Here is a 15,309-nt window from a genome sequence, read left to right on the forward strand (position 1 = left end):
GGATTTGTTTTTCACATTTATGGTCTAAATAGCAAACTTTCAAAGTTAAAAGAACATGTAAAGGTCTTTTACACATGTACATAATTTTATTGTAAAATATTGGACGCAGGATGTAAACACCTAATAGTATTTAAAAGTGACAATGCAGAGATTAAATGACACTGACTGCAACTGGTAAGTAACTAAATGGATTAACAGTGGAAAAAGTAACAGTGGAAGCTGGAAGAAGTGAGCGTGTGTGTGTGTGTGTGTGTGTGTGTGTGTGTGTGTGTGTGTGTGTGTGTGTGTGTGTGTGTGTGTGTGTGTGTGTGTGGCAGCTCCCTTTATCTAGATGCTAGATGGATGTAGTGTATTTCTACATACCATAACATAAAAGCAGTAATGAAGAATGATAACCTACATTACTTAAACTATATTATAGATGCAGGACTCCTTCAGCAAAGTAACTAGGAAGGTGCCAAATTAAAGATAAGATAAGATAAGATAAGATAAAGCTTTATTGTCATTGTACAGTGACACTTGGTACAACAGTACAACGAAATTGCAAACTGTCCCACATTGGTGCAAGGAGAGAGTAGAAGACAACATAATAATAATAAAACAGCTTACAATTACCTTTCATACAAAAAGTATTTAAATATATATACATATATATATATGTACACAATTATATATACAAATATACACATGCACACCAGCTGTATATACAGAATATACATTCTACATTCAAGTCTACATTAAAACAATGGAGTTTAATATATTTCACCGTGAGTCGTAGTTTTGTCGTTTTGTATTTAATGTTTTGCACAGGTCAAAGCAGAAATAAAAGCTCTTTGAATTGTGCTGCAGCTGCTACAAACAGTCCGTCCAGCAGGAGGCGGTAGTGTTTCACAACACTCCTCCATCCACCCACTCACAGCGCAGCCGCCATTATCCCGAGAGCGGAACAAGGAAGAACGGAAAAACATTAAACCGCTTCAAAAACACTCCTCCAGAAAGAAATAGTCTCAGAGATGGAGGTTCCCGGACCGGACAGCGACTGGAGGAGCCCCCAGTTCCGACAGAAAGTCGTGGCCCAGATGTGAGACATTTTCTAGTAATTTGGTTGTGTTTTGAGTTAGTTAAGTCTCTGTTTCTCTCCTACATCCCTGAGCTAAGCTAACGTTAGCTCTGCTGAATAGAGCGTTACGTCAAAAACGTGCTAAAACATAGGATGAATTAAAACTACGTAGTAATAACAAGGTAGACTGAGTCTCCAAAACCACACAGCTTCATTTAAGATCGGCTCGGGTCTGGTCTTTATTCGGCCTCAATAAAATTAACAATAAAATAATGATAATCGTATGGGAAATCCTATAAGATTTCATTATAGGCATTATCAGCTGCGTATGTTCTTTGTTACTTCATTTAGTGTGAGTTACTGTTTCTTCAGCCAACATGACTGTGGACATTGTATAACGTTAATGACTCGACACTAATATGTAAGAGTTAGCATAAAGATTTTTATAGTGATAATCTTAGTCTAAAAGTGAGAAAATCTGACTTACAGCTTAAAGAGAGATATGTTTTAAATGTAAAGTTGTAGAATAAAGTCAGTGCTACAGCTGCTACATTTTTTCATGATCACAACATAAACTGTACCTAATGGTAATATACAAGACATTTCTGTCTGTAAAATAGTGACAGACTGTTACAGATACTTAGTTACTAGTAACAAGTGCTGGATTAAGTAATAGTGGAGCATCAAAAGTAGTGGTAGCAAAAACAAAAAGTCATCTCTAACAACTTATCATCTAGACTTAAAAAAGTATGGATTGTTTTTAATTGATCATTAATGCCCTTCTTTAAAACACAGGTTCATGTTCATCAAACACATAATTTGAGTTGTCATTTGGCTTTTTCCTCCACAGTGATAGTGGCATGTCGATTTTGAAGTAAACATTAATTAAAAATGGCCAAACAAAAACGGCTCTAATAAGAAAATTGTCAATGTATACTTGTCTTTAGAAATCCAGATAATTCTCAGTATTAAGAGAGTATTGGCCAAAAAGTTAAAGATCTCTTTGGGAGGTGGACACTGTCTCCAGATACATGCTGCAACTGGAAGAAAGAAAGAAAGAAAGAAAGAAAGAAAGAAAGAAAGAAAGAAAGAAAGAAAGAAAGAAAAGGTTGCAGTGCAGTGGACTGGAAGTCTTGTCAACTGATTAGTCCAGGTTTAAGGTATTTGGATCCAGGGAAACAAAAGTAAAGCTTAACATGCAAACGCGATTTGACCCCATTATTCTGTGCTCAGATATGCTTAAAAACGAATTATTGCTATTTTTTGTGTTTTGGGATCAGTTTGCAGCCATTTGATTGAATAATATAAAATACATAAGATTGTACATGTTTACTTTGTCTTGGTAGTGTATACTTAAAGTACCAAATAAATCCATTTTAGAGAAATGTTGACTGTCTTATCACTTTAGTAGTACTTAATAATTGTACTCAGGTGTGGTACTTACGAAAACTGGCTAATTGCTAAACTGCATTTACAAAGTTTTACTTATAGGACATAATTTAGTCATTTATTTTAATATCTTAGACAAACGCAGATCGGCCTCAGCACTACAGCTCCTTGATGGTTTTAATGTTGTGGTGGTCAGTGTTCAGCATTTATACTTGTCACATTTTCTCATTAAAGAGTGACTCTTTGTTAAAAAACAATTGAAACATATTCAACAGCGTATCTTGATACATGTTCAATGTTCATTATATGAGAATGTGAAAAAAGATGCAACGTGTTATTTGATGGTGTTTCTTTCTATAAGATGAATGAATGAATGTGATTCATGTGTTTCCTTCCAGTGAAGAGGCGATGAGAAAGGCAGGAACCGCACACACAAAGTCAAGCACAGACATGGAGAATCATGTTTATGTCAAAGCTAAGACCAGAGTAAGTACTAGTACTAACATTTAATACTTTAGAAGTCTTTTAAAGTGTTTATTATAATAAACTGTGTATCAGTTACATACTTATTGTTATTTATTCATTTATTGTTGCAGGAGGAGTATCTATCTCTGGTGGCAAGGCTGATCATACACTTCAGAGACATCCGTAAGTGTTTGAAAGTAGACCCAAAAAAAATAACACTAGTGATTCCTGTGTTGCCTTTGTTCTGTTTACTGACCACAGCACGTTACTAATGATTTCTTAGTCCACACAGAGAGTGAAAGATCTGAGGCTCGTACTATAGCAGAGTAGTACATGTGTTTCTGTAGTGTAGATTGAAAGCGTCAAATCTCCAGCCACACCTTTGGAATGGAGAACAACTTTATTATACGACTGACGTGTTTTGGTTTATGGCCTTTATTGGGGTCTCTTTGTGTAGTGTAGAGTCAGAAGCCAAGATGGCTTTGTTTACAAATGACACTTATGTCACATAAAAACGTATATTTTATTGTTATCAAGGAAGGTATGATACACTTCTAATTAAATAGTATTTTTATATGTACTAGGATGGGGAAATAATTATAATAATAATACATTTATTCATAGAGCACTTTTCTAAACATATGTTAGAAAGTGCTTCACAAAAGAGACAAAATCACATGTAGCCCAACAAGATCAACTTGAGCAAGCGCTAGGCAAACAGTGGAGAGGAAAAACTCACCCTAGAGGAAGAAACCTCCAGCAGAACCAGGCTCAAGTTAAACGGCCATCTGCCGTCTACTGAATCAGCTGATCTTATTTCCTCGGGTAAGCTGTTCCAGAGTTAAGGGGCTCTAACTGAAAAGGCTCTGACACCTCCAGTTTTCATTGTAACATCAGGGACATACAGAAGATTTCTACCAGAGGAACTCGGGCTATATGCAGGCTCATAAGGCTTTAAAAGCTGGGATATATAGCTCTGAGAAAGGCAATGCAGGGCTTTAAAAGTTATTAATAAAATCTTAAAATTAACCCTGAAACATACTGGCAGCCAGTGTAGGAAGGTAGTTAAGAGTGAACAATCTGGAGCCGATTAATAGATTTCTGGCTGAGACAGGTGAACAGACTGTTGCAATAGTTAAGGCATGAGGAAATAAATGCATGTAAGATTACTTCAGTGTCATGAAATGAAACAATTGAATGTATTTTGGAGATATTTCTAAGGTGATAAAAACATACCTGAACAAGCTTTGTGACATGAGTCTCAAAGTTGAGTTTACTATCAAACCAAACACCAAGACTTTTTGCAGTGGGCTTAGAATTATCTAACCCCACTGCAGGAGAGAATCTGTGCAGGGCAAAATGTGTGTCTATATGTTGTGGACTGATAACAAGTATTTGTGTTTTGTCAAAATTCAGCTGCAGGAAATTTTGAGCCATCCAGCTTTTTATCTCATTTATACACTCATGTAAGGAACTCAGTCCTCCATGGTCAAAGATTTTAAAGGGGCAGTACAGCTGAGTGTCATCAAACACTGTGTTTACGAATAATATGTCCCAAAGGGAGCATACACAAAGAGAACAAGATTGGCCCCAGCATTGAACCTTGTGGGACTCCAAATTTCACAGGAGAAAAAGATAACTTGCAGTTATTAACGGTAACACAAAATGATCTGTTGGACAGGTATGAAGAGAACCAGCCGAGTGCTTTAGCCGATCCAACAAAATGTGGTGGTCTACTGTATCAAAAGCAGTACTAACGTCAGAGGCCAATAAAATGTCATTAGTTACCATCGGTAGGGCGGTCTGTACTGTGATGTTTGCGTAAAACCAGATTGTAATTCATCATGTAGCACCTTGGTTCTGGAGAAGCGTTGTCTCATTTCACTATGTATTGCTTCAGCTATATGTGGTTGGAATGACAATAAAGCTTCTTTACTTGACTTGACTTGATCCAAAATGTTATAGTTGTCTGCAGCTAGAAATAAGTGTTTAAAAATGATTGGAAAATTATGATTAAAAAGAGTTCAGTGCAAGTGTAATTATAACTTCTGACTTTTTTACAGACAAGAAGGCCCTTGGAGCTCCAGGTAAGTAGACTTCTTTCTCTTTCATTCACTTTCTTTTTTTTTTTCTTTGCTCGGTTCTGTCCTCTGCTGGACCTGTCACTACCAGACTCATAGTGTTCATGATTTCTGCCGTGCATGTTGGAGCTGCGTAATATTGTCTGTTGTCTACCCTTCTGCTAGATCCCATGAATGCCCTGACTAACCTGACAGGGGTTGGAGGGGGCCCAGGCGCCATTGGCATGGGGCCTCGCCCCACTGGTGCGCCAGTGGGTGGCATGGGGGCCATAGGGCCGATGCAGATAGGCCAGCATGCCATGGCTGGGGTGGCTGGAAACCCACAAGCCAGTGAGTGTGTTTCCTCCGTGTGGTGTGTGTGCTGTAAAGGAACATCTTCAGAGTGTTCAGTAGACGCTGGCTGCATCTAAACAGTGTATTTTGTCATCAGAGCTGGTCTTATTTTCGGTCTCCGCTTTGGCACGTTGTTTGTGTTGTGTGAGGTTCCAGAGCTTCTCTTTAGACTAATTTTAGCTGTACACTGGGTCAGTCTTTCATCTTCTTCTTGTTCTGCAGTTGGTGGTCCAGGTCAGATGCCGATGCAACAAATTGTACAGGCACAACCGCAGCAGCCGCAGCCCATGCAGTTCCAGCCGTTCCAGCAGGTTCAGCAGCAGCAGTTTCAGGTACAGCAGCAGCTGAGGATGCAGCAGCAGCAACACCACCAGAATCAGCAGCTCCAGCAGCAGCACCAGAACCAGCAGCAGCAGGCCCAAAATCAGCAGCAGCAGAACCCGGTACACAACAATGCTAACATAATTATGTGTTGAATACAATATTATACATTATACTTCAGTGCATCTATTGAACATCCTCATCTGAACTATGCTGACTGGGAGCCAATGTTTCTAGTTACCTGAAGCACCAGCTTTGTCATTTGGGCCATTGGTTGTGCTATGTGTATGACAGGTACCATGCATGAATAACAAATGGGACCAGTATCGGATCATCTAAGGTTCAGATTTTTATCAAGTACCAAAAAAAGAGGAATTCAATTCATCTTAATTTAATTTATTTATATAGTGCCAAATCACTGCAGCATCATTTCAATGCATTTCATATAATAATGTCAAAACCCTATAAAATTATACAAAGAGGATCCAACAATCCCCCAAGCAAGCACTGGGCAACACCTGCAGCAGACCCAGGTTGGGATGAGTGGAGAGCAGAGAGAGAAGAGGATAGTAGGCAATAACGCAGCTTTGAATTAACTTTGAATCACCACACTACTCCATCCCCTCAACAGTGTAAGATAACTTTGAAGAGAAGTTCACTGACTCACTGATTTCTTACTGAGCCATCTTTATGTTGTCTCAGTTTGTCACTCCACAGTGGCACATTTGCTTGTCAGAACAGCTGGTCTGAGATCACTGCAGTTGTTTTAGATCTGGGATGGCTATAGCACTCTCCTAGTCAGTTTAAGTATAGCTTAAGTATAATATTCAGAGAGTGGGTGGCTATGTAGCAACAAATCCAGCCAAATTAAAACAAATACTAGAGTCAAAAAATTTGAAAACACTCTTATAAAATGCACTTGTATGTATTTGTATAGTATGAAGAACGATCACCTGGGCTCATTGGATTTCAGTCCTTCTACCCAATGTGATATGATGTATGCTACATGTATGTTCATAAATCAAGACACTGTGTGTTCCCTTTCTCTTCAGATGCACCAGACAAGGATTCAGCAGCAACAGATGGCGCAGCTGCAATTTCAGCAACAGCAGGCTCAGGCTCAAGCGCAGGCCCAAGCGCAGGCTCAAGCCCAAGCCCAAGCTCAAGCCCAGGCCCAGGCCCAGGCCCAAGCTCAGGCTCAGGCTCAGGCTCAGGCCCAAGCCCAAGCTCAAGCTCAAGCCCAAGCCCAAGCTCAAGCCCAAGCTCAAGCCCAAGCTCAAGCCCAGGCTCAGGCACAGGCACAGGCTCAGGCTCAGGCCCAGGCCCAGGCCATTCAGCACATGGTTCAGCAGCAGGCTCAGGCTCAGCCAGGTCAGATGCCTCCACACTCACAGCAGCAGCAGCCTGGCATGGTGCCTCAGTCTCTGCCTGGACAGATGACGTCTGCTCAGCATGTTTCCATCAACTCACTTAGTCAGCAACAGCAACAGCACCAGCTCAAACTCCAGGCCTTCCAGGTGAGATTGAGGAGGTTGCTGCAGAACAGTGGCATACCTATTGCACCTTAACTTCATGAAACCTTGTAAAATCTTTTTCATATCAGGCCTATCCGTTTCATTTTGTTAAACTCTTCAGTGTTCAGTGTTCAGAGTGATTCTTTAGTTCCGTCTGACCGATAGGAGTTATACACCAGTCTGCACCACATTAATGCCACCTGCCTAATACTGCACACAGCCACCTTTAGATTGCCAAAACAACAATGACCTGTTGAGGCATGGACTCCAAGAGGCCAAGGCAACACTTTGAACTCCTTTCTATTCTTGTCTAAACATTACTGAACAATTGTTATGCTGTCACAGGGCACATTATTAGAAAAGAGGCCACTGCCATCCAGGAATTCAGTTACTTAGTCTACAACAATGTTTAGGTAGGTAGGTGAAGCATGTCAAAGTAAAATCCACATGAATGCGAGAGCTCAAGGTTTTCCGACAGAACATTACCCAAAGCATCACACTTCGTCAGCTGGCTTGTCTTCTTCATATAGTGCTGTCTGGGGCCACCTCTTCCCCAAGTAAAAATGGTTCACTTGTTAAAATTGTGCCCATCATATTGGCCCCCATGTTAACCGTATTAAGTGGATCCAGTGTCAGGACTGATAAAGTAAAAGGAGAAATAGTGCTTCTTTAGTCCCTTTCTTTAGTGGTTAGAAAACACAACATAGGGTTACAGTTCCAACTTACAGTCTTGCTTATCTATTCTTCTGCTTGCATGCTTTGGTGTGTGTGTGTGTGTGTGTGTGTGTGTGTGTGTGTGTGTGTGTGTGTGTGTGTGTGTGTGTGTGTGTGTGTGTGTGTGTGTGTGTGTGTGTGTGTGTGTGTGTGTGTGTGTGCGCGAAAGCAGGCCCGTGCAGCCTTGCAGCAGCAGCAGGCACAGCAAGCAGCGCAGCAAGCCCAGCAGGCAGCAGCACAGGCACAGCTCAACGCAGCTGCAGCCGCAGCCGCAGCCACTGGACCTGGTCAGGTGAGACTGGTGCCACTGCAAGCGTAGGTGCTTTATGTGTAAAAGCTCAAAATCCAATCACATGATTCTGAGGCAATGGAGTAAAGGTCTGGACTCTGGTTGTCATGCTCCCTGAACCACTCTTGTACCATTTTAGCCAGTCATATTGGAATATGTCTGTGACATTACGGAGGAAAAAACCCATTGATGGAATAACCTGGTCATTCAGTATATTCAGGTAGTCAGCTGATGTCATTCTTTGGACATAGTGTCGCTTTTCTTAACCTGATCCCATCAATCTGGAACGGGGTAAATCTGCACTCATTAGACCACATGACAGTTCATAACCCATTTTTAGTAGTTTCAACAATCTCCTTAGATGTTTTCTTTGCTGGATGCCAATAATTTGAAGATTAACATGTTTTCCACGACCACAGAATATGTCTTCAGACATGGTTGTTTAAGAAATGAGAAGCTCCTCACTGCCTCAGTAAGGGTTAAATAACTTGTTGCCAGCTGAAAAATAATTATCCATCTAGTAATTATCCAGTGGGAGGTTCTTACCTATTTGATTAGTTAAATCCAGCTGGTGACATTTTTTTTGGGAAGGGCAGTGTTTGGGCAACTTTGAAATCAAAAGTCCAATCAAAAGAAAATGAGTGCATTAAAGTTTATTTATTGTTATGACTAGAATTTGGGTTACATTTTATTTATTTAATGTTGTCTGTTTTAAAGACAGTTTATTACAGTGTTGTTTATCATGCTGTTAGTACTATGTTATTTTGTTGTGAAATGTTCTGTTATGCACTTGTGCACTAAATATATTTAGAATGTAGCCTGTTTGAAAAAGCAAAAACAGTTGCCAGTATGATTATTTTGTCCATATTAGAAGTATATGCATTCTAAATTTAAGTTTGTGTTTCACAAAATTGCTGTCAATGCATAATGACTGGCCAAGAGTTTTAATGTAAACAAACAAAAGGGTCTTTGGTGCAGATATTTACAGGACATTTATATTCCTATATTAGAGTTTATTATTCCCAATGATAACTTCACAGTGAAGACGGTGAATCTACACATGTGTATTTCCTTACATGTTTAGTAATCATGGCTGAAGTAAATGTTGCATTCCTCTTGGTATTGATTTTATGGTTAGGCTTGGGTTTAAGCTGGCACATAATCACAGTGAAACAGTTGCATAGCGTTAACTCTTAAGTGTGAGTAGTCATACTCTGCTCCTCTAGATTTAGACTATTACAACTTCAACCACACAACAGTCACAGTACCAACTGCATTTCCAACCACACAAGTACAAGTTCAGGGTGATCAGGAAGCTAGGCATTTTGTATCTGTCCTCCAATCTGGAGCTGACATCTGTCTGTGTGTGTATGTGTGTGTGTGCGCGCTGCAGTGTCCGTCTGCCTCCTCTCTGCTCACCTGTCCTGTTATGTCTCTGTTATGTGTCATCTTCTGAAGTTGGTTCGTCCTGGGATGCAGATTCCTCCCCGGCTGCCTCGAGCCACCCTCAACCCCTCCATCCCTTCTCCAAATGCTGCAGCTGCTGCTGCCACCGCTGCTGCTGCCGCTGCCGCTGCTGCTGCTGCTGCTGCAGTGGGAGGACAGACAATGACACCACAGGTATTTATTCCTAGTATAAGCCTTGATCTCTGGCATGTCAGTGTCCCTGTCTTGTCCACACTGTGCTTCTGTCTGTCAATGTTCAGTGTCTTCACTTTATTATGTGCTGCTGCTTAAACCTTTTTAAGGTCCGACACACGACTAAGACAAAAAAATGATCTGTGTGTGTGAGTGATCATAAAACATTTGAATAAAGCCTGAGCTAAATATCACCAAACACTTAGAAATATAGTTAAACTCTCTATAAACTTTGTCCTCCGACTCTGTTAAGCTGTTAAGATCCAGATGAGAGAGGTGAGCAGCTAATCAACAGATGACTCACTCACTTTGAATTAGTACAGCGAAGGAACAAGATAAAGAAGCAGAAGTGCTTGTGCTTTGCAATTTCTTGCCCAAGGTTTCATCTGTCAAGCTACACGCAGCAGCTTCCATATTATTGCTAGAGGTTATAGTGCTCTGGCATTCAACTATTTAGAGAATTAATTAGTCTGTTGAGTCTCACCCCATATCGTTCCAGAAGAGAATTTCTTTATTCTCTAGTAAAACAAACAGGACATTTTTAGGTTTGGACCCTTTCCTGCACAAAACAAAATATTAGATCACCTTGTCCTGTGGGGTATTGGAATGCACATTGCATGCATATTTACTGAATAAAGTTACACAGTCCTAATGATTAATTAAGAAAATAAATAGCAGATAAGTTGATGTTATAGCCAGTTGCAATCCATATTGGCCCGACATGACTTATCCATGTTAAACAAATCCCCTTGTGATTGGCTAATTTGCCTTCTCTTCCGTCTAATCCCCTCCACAGGTACAGCAGCACACAATGATGTCGTCGCCATCACCGGTGCAGGTCCAGACGCCACATACGATGCCTCCTCCACCACAGCCTTCACCACAGCCCCCCAGTTCACAGCCAAACTCAGCCAGGTATGACAGGAGTTCACGTTTGAATGGTTCTAATCTTCAGAGCTTCAATTGAAACAAACCGCCAACACCAGCTGTGTCTTAGCTCTGCTTGCAGTGCAGGTTCATGTGCTGCATGTTTCTTTGAACTTTAATTCAAATTAACTTTTCTTTCCTCATACCATATGATCCGTCTCACAATCCTTATTCTGAATGGTAGTGCCCGCCCTCTGGATGACAGTTTAGAAATCCTTAAAGTGGAATAGAAAGTATTAGAATGATGCCTGATTTATTTGTATTTCATTAGGGACAAATCCCAACGCCACATTCTATTCTGGAGATAAATCCTCTGTGATACAGCGCTGCTGGTTCCACATGGCGAGTATGTGGTTAAGCATGTATTATTCTTATGTTTCCTGCTTCTTATCTTAGCTCGGGTCCCACTCCATCTCCAGGGGGTTTCCAGCCCAGCCCGTCCCCTCAGCCTTCACAGAGCCCCGCCAGCGTCAGAACCCCACAAAACTATGGAGTCCCCTCCCCTGGACCTCTCAATACTCCAGGTACATGCACAAAAATAGAGCAACGACAAATGCAATAGCAACACACAATTTAAACAGACATAGTAGGGTGGTATATGTAAGGGAAGAGTGGGGGTCAAACAAAAAATAATCACCTGAAAATCTTTGGTTCTAGACTCTTTATTTCAGTTTAGCTGTCATTTCCTGTCGCAGGTAACCCCAGCTCAGTAATGAGTCCGGCCGGAGCAACATCTTTAGAGGACCAGCAGTACATGGAGAAGCTCAAACAGCTCTCCAAATACATCGAACCTCTCCGCAGGATGATCAACAAGATCGACAAAAATGAAGGTCATTATTAGAGCTGACGTGATTAGATGATTAACAGAAAATGTATGATTAGTTGTAAAACTGCTGTTTTCTCTAGTAAAACGTCAGACTTCAGTTTTTTGGTGTTGGACTGAAAACAAGACATTTAAAGAAGTCTCCTTGGACTATTTGAAGTTATAATGGGCACAATTTCTTCAAGTTTCAGGCACTTAATAGACAGAAGAATTGATAATTGTCAGATTATTCAATATATAGAAGCAGCAGTTAGCAACCTGCAGTTCCATGTCTCTGTTACGTCTTTTTAGTAAAGACATAAAATATTTTTAAATTTCCCTTTTTGCTCTTTAGAATAGAATAGAATGGCCTTTATTGTCATTGTACATCATGTATACAACAAAAGTGGATTTTCTTTTTCTGTTAACAGACAGAAAGAAGGATCTTAGTAAGATGAAGAGTCTGCTCAACATCCTGACGGATCCAAACACCAGGTAAAAGACTGAGTTGTAGTCAGTTTTACCTCGCTGTAGTCAGCTCAGTGATTCACGGTGAACTCCTCTGTAATTGTCTCCTGTGTCCTCTGTCCTGCAGATGTCCTCTGAAGACTCTGCAGAAATGTGAAATCGCTTTAGAGAAACTGAAGAATGACATGGCTGTAGTAAGAACCTCTGCTTCTTTTGCCATTTGAAACTACAATTTTGTTTGTTTTGATATCATATTTCATCCTGAGTTTGCCCGTGCTGTTTCAGCCAACACCCCCGCCCCCTCCAGTAGCCACCAAACAGCAGTATCTGTGTCAGCCGCTGCTGGATGCTGTCATGGCCAACATCCGCTCTCCAGTCTTCAATCACTCTCTGTACCGAACCTTTGCTCCCGCCATGACTGCCATCCACGGACCTCCCATCACGTAGGTCACATTCAGAGTCAAAGAGAGGCTCAGTTCATCATATAGTCATAGAGCAACTAGCTGTTGAATGCTTTAAAGGTCATGTTTAAAGCCGTTGGCAGCACAAACTGTCTGTTCCCCTCTACTGTATTGGGTGAAGTAAAGCAGATTTGACAAAGTAGAAAAATAACATCTGAAAAATAAGAAAGCTAGCATTCTTTACTGAAGGAATATCTTTACACAGGAGTTAATGCAGCATTAATGTGAGGTAGTTTTGTCATTAAACATTCTGAGGTCACGTGAAACAGTGAACAGCTGTTTAAAGAACAGTAGTGATTGATGTATGCTTCCTCTTCAGGGGTCCCAACATCTCTGGTCGGAAGAGGAACCACGAAGAGGACGAGCGACACACCATCCCCAACATCCTGCAGGGGGAGGTGGCTCGCCTCGATGTCAAGTTCCTGGTCAATCTGGATCCTTCCTACTGCAGCAACAATGGCACCGTGCACCTCGTCTGCAAACTTGGTGAGAGTGGAGACTGACTGAGCCTAAATGAGTTCCACTAATACGACCAAGTAGGATGTTTAACCTTGTTGTGTGTTCATTTTGTTGTCAGATGATAAAAACCTCCCCAGTGTTCCACCTCTGCAGCTCAGTGTTCCTGCTGACTATCCTGATCAGAGTCCTTACTGGGCCGACGATGGAGAGCAGTACGGTGAGGCAACAGCACAGGCGGCTGTAGACAAACATTGTTGTTTCTGGTTATATACTTATGTAAGAGAGGGGAGAAGAAGGGATCCATGTGTATATCATATTGTTATAGTCAGATTTAAGAAAAAATAAATCATAGCACAACAATAACAATAAATTAAGAAAATAGAAAATATATGAAGTTCATATTAGATATAAAGTAAAGAATTAAAATGATTATATCAGACAATCAGTGTCTCAGACTGTAGCTATTAAATGAACAGACACAGTGAATGTCTGACACTGGAATCTGCCGAACCCGTTTTGATTGCTTCTCCCTGTCTGTCTTATCAGGTGCGAACAGTTTCCTGCAGACGGTCCACAGGAACATGACGTCCAAACTGCTGCAGCTGCCAGACAAACACTCAGTGACAGAGCTGCTCAACACCTGGGCTCAGAGCGTCCGCCAGGCCTGTCTGTCTGCAGCCTGAAGCATCGCTCCCTCCTCACCTGATATCACCTGCTGCAGCCATACTAACTTTATCCTTACTAACACCCACTCTGACACACGCTCCCACTACTAGAACTTTTTCAAGGACTGAATGAACCTCTTGTTTCCTATAAGAACCACATCAAAGCTGCCTGGAACCTCCTTAATGTCCTAAGGAACCTTCCCTAACAAGCTCATCAACAACCGAAATAAACTTCCTCAAGAACTTTTAAAAACCCTCTCGACACACTCAAGACTGTCAACACCTTTAAAGAGCTTGAGAATGTCTGCGGACCTTCTTCACTTAAAATTTGGGATGCACCTTAACCTCCTGAAGGACACAAATAACCTCCGCATTTATATCTAGAACCATTTAAAGGACTCCTCTTACCTCAGCACCACTTACAACCACTATATAAAAACCTAGAATCTCCTCTAGGTTTTCTAAATCTCACTATTTCACACCAAGAATCAAGGATTAAAGGAGCATTATTTACCCCAAGAATGGCTTTAGGATTCCTAAGATCACTTCAGACACCTCCAGAACAAAAAGGCCTCCCTCTGCCTTCAAATTAAAGCTCCCTGTGGAGTTCTGTTTACCTTCACTGTCTCATCAACAACTGAGTAGATTTTCTTTTTCATTAAACATTTTAAATCCAGGAATATTTAGATCGACTTGCTTGCTGTAGTTTTCTCCTGTCTTTGTTGCATTGCTGTGTGTTTATAGATCAGTGGAGAATGTGAAACCATCAACAGCCATGTGCCACAAAACAGGAACCCTCTTATTCAGAAAAACTGCTTCAAGGTAAAACTAAGGTTAAACTCCAGAGGGAACCTTTAAAAGTACCTGGATATGGTTTTCATCCATATATTTTAGAGCTGTTTTAACTGCCACTAATAATGTGCTGGTACTTCGCCCATGACTGCCAGTAAGTCATGGCATCAGTCTGATGTCGTGTAGTGGGATCCTCATATTCCTCTTGGATTCTGGGTGAATTAGGACTTTTGCAATTCACTTGTTTACACCTGGAAACCATCGATCTTCAAGCATGCTTTCCAGTTTTTGTCAGCTGCTGTTATTAGTCAGTGTTTCTCTGTACCCACTAGCTCTAGCTGATTTCAACAGGTCATTAGTCAGAACCACGAGTTTTACAGTTTGCTTGTAGCTAATATTTATACATGCATGTGTCTGCAGTAGCAGGTTGGTTTAAAGCGCACAGACAGAACACACAAAGGGAAAGTATTAACAGACCAATATGGAAACTGCTCAACTGTCATTTATCCCAATATATATTCTGCTTCCTCAGTTCATTATTTAGTGGGAATAAGTTTCTGTTTGAGATGTCATTTCTGTTTCATATTACAGAAGAGCGCTAATGTGCAGACAAACTCTAAAACTTGTACACTTTGGTTTTCAAAGTGAAAGTATATTATTATTATTATTATTATTGTTTATTTTATTTTTTGCTGTGATAAATAAAATTTCTGTTCAACTGTTTAGAGTCAGTTTTTACTGTTCAGCCACTGAGCCGTTACACTGATGGACACATTAAAAACAAATATACAGAAATTTTACACAGTATCAACATCCAGAATGAATCCTTAAAAATGATTTGTTATAAATTCTGTTATAATTTAAAAGCTGACCCTAAAAGCTGGTAAGTGGATTTTAGTGATTAGATTATCTTATAAAAAAATAAGACTTT

The 15,309-nt window shown here is 40.6% G+C and overlaps 1 protein-coding gene across 4 annotated transcripts; it reads left to right on the forward strand.

Moving 5' to 3' along the window:
* Positions 1 to 905: 905 nt before the first annotated feature.
* med15 (mediator complex subunit 15) lies at positions 906 to 15,101 on the forward strand. 4 transcript variants are annotated; one of them, XM_026362649.1, is made up of 18 exons: positions 906 to 1,081; positions 2,848 to 2,935; positions 3,046 to 3,097; positions 4,978 to 5,001; positions 5,161 to 5,325; positions 5,551 to 5,771; positions 6,702 to 7,166; positions 8,047 to 8,169; positions 9,625 to 9,786; positions 10,601 to 10,719; positions 11,128 to 11,255; positions 11,427 to 11,561; positions 11,965 to 12,028; positions 12,129 to 12,195; positions 12,287 to 12,444; positions 12,782 to 12,948; positions 13,040 to 13,138; positions 13,468 to 15,101. In XM_026362649.1, exons 1-18 carry the CDS (start codon positions 1,014 to 1,016, stop codon positions 13,602 to 13,604), a joined length of 2,442 nt encoding a protein of 813 aa, XP_026218434.1. In that variant the 5' UTR covers positions 906 to 1,013; the 3' UTR covers positions 13,605 to 15,101. The 4 variants fall into 4 exon arrangements, with proteins under 4 accessions (XP_026218434.1, XP_026218443.1, XP_026218452.1 ...); XM_026362658.1 differs by having other exon boundaries at positions 8,050 to 8,169; XM_026362667.1 differs by lacking the exon at positions 5,161 to 5,325.
* The last annotated feature ends 208 nt before the right edge of the window (positions 15,102 to 15,309 follow it).

This window comes from Anabas testudineus, chromosome 8, assembly GCF_900324465.2.
Source record: "Anabas testudineus chromosome 8, fAnaTes1.2, whole genome shotgun sequence".
NCBI classification, from domain to species: domain Eukaryota; kingdom Metazoa; phylum Chordata; class Actinopteri; order Anabantiformes; family Anabantidae; genus Anabas; species Anabas testudineus.

Bases quoted from the DNA above. Each gene is read 5' to 3' on its own strand.
- med15 (XM_026362649.1), top strand. From the start codon at position 1,014: ATGGAGGTTCCCGGACCGGACAGCGACTGGAGGAGCCCCCAGTTCCGA. The intron at 12,445-12,781 runs GTAGGTCACATT...CTTCCTCTTCAG, and splicing joins ATCCACGGACCTCCCATCAC to GGGTCCCAACATCTCTGGTC. The intron at 13,139-13,467 runs GTGAGGCAACAG...CTGTCTTATCAG, and splicing joins CGACGATGGAGAGCAGTACG to GTGCGAACAGTTTCCTGCAG.